The sequence below is a fragment of the Morus notabilis genome, unplaced genomic scaffold (assembly GCF_000414095.1).
Source record: "Morus notabilis unplaced genomic scaffold, ASM41409v2 Scaffold837, whole genome shotgun sequence".
NCBI lineage: Eukaryota > Viridiplantae > Streptophyta > Magnoliopsida > Rosales > Moraceae > Morus > Morus notabilis.
The window spans coordinates 109,805-113,507 of record NW_010362771.1 but is presented as its reverse complement, the minus strand read 5'-3'; the positions used below and the strand labels follow the sequence as shown (position 1 = coordinate 113,507).

Here is a 3,703-nt window from a genome sequence, read left to right as displayed (position 1 = left end):
TATGACAATATTTTAAACACGTATCAATAAAATAACGACATTTCATGATTTGGTATGTAAATTGAGATTAAAATAATTGTCTTTATTCTTATTCGTATTAGAATTATCCGAGTAGCCCCAAGATTTTCTTATTCTTTGTTTACTTTTTTATAGTACCATTTTTAAGCTTAAGCTGCGTCCAAACTAAAGTCTTGTTTATTTTACCGATTCGAGTTTTATTATAGTAAAAGACTCTCAGAAATAATCATATTCAATTTTTTATTACAATAAAATATTCTCACATAAAATCACATCTAAACTCAAATTAAACTCTTAAATCAACGAACTTAACGGATCAATTTCTAAAATCCGAGCGTAGAAATGGTAAATCCTGAATTTCTAACAAAAAAAAACAGAAAATAATAGAAAATCTAAAAAGCAAAAACCCACACTGACCCTTGTGCATGCAATAGCTACTACTGCCATGTGTATTTGGTGCTTTGACAGTTTGCATTAATAAAGCATCGTTGTGCGTGCACATTGCACTACCATATCTTTCGAAACAAAACAAAACAAACCAAACCAGAGTATATATTGTCGTTTTCCATTACGTCTCTTAGACGCGGCATGCCGTTTGTCCGATTTCCCTTACCTTCTTAATTTCCGTGTCCAAACACCGCCATTTCCCTCTCTATAAAAACTACTACTCTTCTTCTAATTCTTTTCAATCAAGTAAAAAAAAAAATCTGAATTTGTATATAAAATATCACAAAAATTCAATGGCGATGATAAGTTCACCGGCAGTGATTTTCTCCCTCCTCACCCTCCTCATATTCTCTCCGGCGTGCGGTCACGGAAGAAGCTTGGTTGGAGGGAGAACGGCGATCAGCGACGTGAAGACGAACGAGGAGGTTCAGGAGCTCGGGAGATTCTCCGTCGAGGAGTACAACCGGAGGAGCCAGAAGCTCATCCGCCGAGGAAACGGCGGCGCCAGGGACGGCTACGGCGACGGAGAGCTGAGCTTCTCGCAGGTTGTGGAGGCGGAGAAACAGGTGGTGTCCGGGATCAAGTACTACCTTAAGGTGTCGGCAACGGCGACGGAAACCGGTGAGAGTAGGATATTCGACTCTGTCGTTGTCGTCAAGCCGTGGCTGCGGTCGAGGCAGTTGCTCAACTTCGCGCCTTCCACGGCTCGCGACGTTCATTTTTAGGGTTTTCAGTCGGTTTGGTTTGATCTGAATTTTGCTAGATGGCCTCGTAAAACCTCTAATTGCATGTTAACCTTTTCCTAAAACTTTAATTTTTTTTTTTTAAAATTTTTTTTTTTTTTTTTTTTTTTTTTTTTTTTTTTTTTGTGTGGATGGGAAAATGGAAATGTAGTCATGTAAACAGTGACTTGACTGGCCGGGTGTTCAACTGTACTTCTTGTACGGGGTGGTCTCTATGAATAAATGAATAGTATAAATAAATGAGAAGTTCTAATTATAAGAGTATATGTACTCGGGATTTTTTTATTTTGATTTTTCTTCTGCTAAATATATGGGTTGATATATGTCGTATATTTTTATGTGTGTGTTATGATTCTATTTCCTATTTCTTTGAGAAAATTGCTGATTTAATGCGGTTGTTTGATATATGGATTTTGAACTTGGAATAATGATTCTGAGTTTAAATCTGAATTTGGAATAATAATTCTGGGTTTAAATCAGTTTTTTTTTTAAAAAGTAAAAAGTGATTTTAGTTTGGATGGTTTTAATTTAAAGTTTGAATTATATAATGTTTTAAATTATGAATCACTCATGGGCTTCGTTTACTTTGCATATTTAAGTTCTTAATTCGAGTTGATATGTGATATTTTCTGAGAGTTTTTTATTGTAGCAGAAAAAAATTAGATGTGACATTTTATGAGAATTTTTAATTCTAGAAATTTAGAACTAAAAATTTGAATCGGTGAAATGAACGAGATCGTGATTTTAAAATCACCTATCTCTTGATTTTAGGTGGTTTAAACACCTAATTCTGGTTTTAATTTCAGAATCATAATTTGAATTTGAATTTAAAATCATGTATCATAATTCTTGTTCTAAAATTAAAATTAAAATCACCCTAATTTAAATTCTCATATCAAACAAATCCTTAGATTCTTGATCAGGACTTTAATCGCTTTCATTTCATTCTGTGATGTTTGTTTACTTTTTTTATTCTTTTAATATATTTTCTAAATGACCTTTTTACTCCAAATATTTACACATTCTTTTCCTTTAGAATGAGGTCCCCCTCTCTCTTCTTTTTCTTAAACTAACTCTAATCATGCTAACTATTTATGACTAATGATTTAGTTAAATCAACTCTAATCATATTAACTATTCATAGCTAATGATTTAATTAGAATTTAATTTTTTTTCCCTCAAACTATTAGTTAATCATGCTAACTATTCATATTTTTAGCTATAATGACTAATGATTTAGTTAAAATTTAACTTTTCTCCACTTATTTTTAACTATAATGATTAATGATTTAGTTATAATTTATCTTTTTCCATTTATTTTTTTTCTACTCCAACCATCAACTAAATAGTTAATTATTTTAGAAAATTTATTTCACACTATCTAAATATAATTTACAAAAAAGGACTATTTAATTTTTTGTATTATTTTATTGTTTCAAATCATAATAAACGCAAAGATTGTTTTAAAATTTAATAAAATTATTTTTATTTTTAAACTTAATAAATATTAAAATAATATATCTTAGTTAAAATAAAAATTGGAGTGTAAAACTTAAAATTTACTAATTGAAATAGCTTTCTAACCATTTTAACTACAATTTAACTAAAATTGAGAAAATTTCCTTAGAGATGCTCCTCTTCTCTCTGCCGCCCTCTATCCAATCTCCCCCGGGAGATCACACAACATCGGTGAAGCGAACGCCGGTACGATCAAAGCTCGCCTTCACGAGCCACGTTAGTTGATGCACGGTTCAATGGAGATTTTTGATAGCAATAGAAGTTGATGACTGAGGTCTATGTTCCTTTGGATTTCATATGTGTTTATCTTAAGAAGGTAAACAATCCACTTAGAAGGTTTATTGATCTGCATATATATATATATATATTAATTAGATCTGCATATAGTTAATTTGCTACATCTTTATGCATTTATAAAATAGCATTCAGGTTTTGTTGGCTGAAAAACACTGAAAGTAGTCTTTTTCTATAATAATATCTGCAAAATATGGTTTATGTTTGGATCTGATTCGTTATGTAAGTAATAAGCCTTTTGATCTACACTTTAATTGCTTAATCAGATTGTTTTTGGGACAAAATTTGGACTACATGTGCTTTTGACGTTTGGTTCAGATCCACATAGTTAGTCTCTCAGGGTTTGGCTGGGTTTCAACAGCTGCAGAGCAGTGAAAAATCAAAATCTGTTTGGGCATGAGCAAACTTTTTGGCTATTTTTCAACGTCATGATTTCTTGTATTGTATCTCTCTTTTTTCTTTTATTTTTGTTGGGATTTGCTTTCTTGATTTGTAGGGCTGTTCATAAACCCGAACAACCCGCAAACCCAACCCACCCCGCCCCAACCCAAGCCGAAAAAAGCAACCCGCAACATTATTTTTAAATTTGCGGCTCATTATACCTCTGGCCCGAAGTGTTTGGGGTGGATTGCGGGTTGGGCCCATAAAACCCGCAATCCCCAATCCAACCCGCATAACATACT

General features: G+C 32.7%; 1 protein-coding gene across 1 annotated transcript; it reads left to right on the top strand.

Annotated features, from left to right (window-relative positions):
• Positions 1-758: 758 nt before the first annotated feature.
• LOC21393373 (cysteine proteinase inhibitor B) lies at positions 759-1,190 on the top strand. Its single transcript, XM_010102810.1, has one exon. It carries the CDS (start codon positions 759-761, stop codon positions 1,188-1,190), a length of 432 nt encoding a protein of 143 aa, XP_010101112.1.
• Positions 1,191-3,703: the final 2,513 nt, after the last annotated feature.

Bases quoted from the DNA above. Each gene is read 5' to 3' on its own strand.
- LOC21393373 (XM_010102810.1), top strand. From the start codon at position 759: ATGGCGATGATAAGTTCACCGGCAGTGATTTTCTCCCTCCTCACCCTC.